At 62.9% G+C, this 1,043-nt stretch overlaps 1 protein-coding gene across 1 annotated transcript in view; it reads left to right on the plus strand.

The window, feature by feature from the left end:
- Window positions 1–201: 201 nt before the first annotated feature.
- LOC114072799 (voltage-dependent L-type calcium channel subunit alpha-1F-like) overlaps window positions 202–1,043 on the plus strand; it is a gene marked incomplete at its 3' end in the record, with an annotated part of 10,115 nt that continues 9,273 nt past the window's right edge. Inside the window, exons 1-2 of the mRNA XM_027910643.1 lie at window positions 202–415; window positions 906–1,030. Coding sequence (XP_027766444.1) covers window positions 254–415; window positions 906–1,030 — 287 coding nt within the window. The remainder of the gene's footprint in view (window positions 416–905; window positions 1,031–1,043) is intronic.

Consider the following 1,043-nt stretch of genomic DNA (forward strand, 5'->3'; position numbering starts at 1 on the left):
TGGTGATGGTGCAATGCTGCGATGCCCCAATGCCACAACACCCCCTGCCACGGCGTGTTGGCTCTGGACCATCCATACTGTCCCCTCCCAGTGCTCCCAGTAACCCCAGCATCCTACTGGGCATTGCTGAGCAATCTGTGGGTCAACCCCTGTCAAGCGTTGGCACCTCTCCATCCCAGTGCTCCCAGTAACCCCCGTGTCCCGCAGGCACTGGGCATCCCTCAGTAACCTGGTGGGGTCCCTGCTGAACTCCATGAAATCCATCGCCTCCCTCCTGCTGCTGCTCTTCCTCTTCATCATCATCTTCGCCCTGCTGGGGATGCAGCTCTTCGGGGGCAAGTTCAGCTTCGACGAGACCCAGACCAAGCGCAGCACCTTCGACACCTTCCCGCAGGCCCTGCTCACCGTCTTCCAGGTGCCCAGAGGGGCACCCCACACCCGGGGCACCCCCAAACCGGGGGGAGACACCCTGAAACCGGGGGGGACCCCAAAACCCAGGGGGACCCCAAACCCAGGGGGAGACACCCTGAAACCTGGAGGGATCCCAAAATCTATGGGGGACCTCAAAACCCATGGGAGACCTTGAAAGCTGTGAGAGATCCCAACACCTCTGGGAGACCCTGAGATCCCATGGGGACCCTTAAACCCATGGGGACCCCAAAACCCATGGGGGACCCCAAAGCCCGTGGGGGACCTTGAAATCTGATGGGGAGACCCCAAACCCCACGAACCCCCCCCAAACCATCCCCTCCCCATCCTGTAGCTGCTCAGTGCGGGCTGGGGGGCAGCGCTGTACTGGGAGCACTGGGGGAGCACTGGGGGAGCACTGGGGGGGGCACTGGGAGCACTGGGAGCACTGGGAGCACTGGGGACCGTGCTGAGAGTTTGGGGTGCCCTCCTGGCAGATCCTGACGGGGGAGGACTGGAATGCCGTGATGTACGACGGGATCATGGCCTACGGCGGGCCCGTGTTCCCCGGGATGCTCGTCTGTGTCTACTTCGTCATCCTCTTCATCTGCGGCAACTGTGGGCACTGGGGGCAC

Source organism: Empidonax traillii, unplaced genomic scaffold (genome assembly GCF_003031625.1).
Source record: "Empidonax traillii isolate 1590-97213 ecotype Southwest subspecies unplaced genomic scaffold, ASM303162v1 scaffold4025:size10319, whole genome shotgun sequence".
Taxonomy (NCBI): Eukaryota; Metazoa; Chordata; class Aves; order Passeriformes; family Tyrannidae; genus Empidonax; species Empidonax traillii.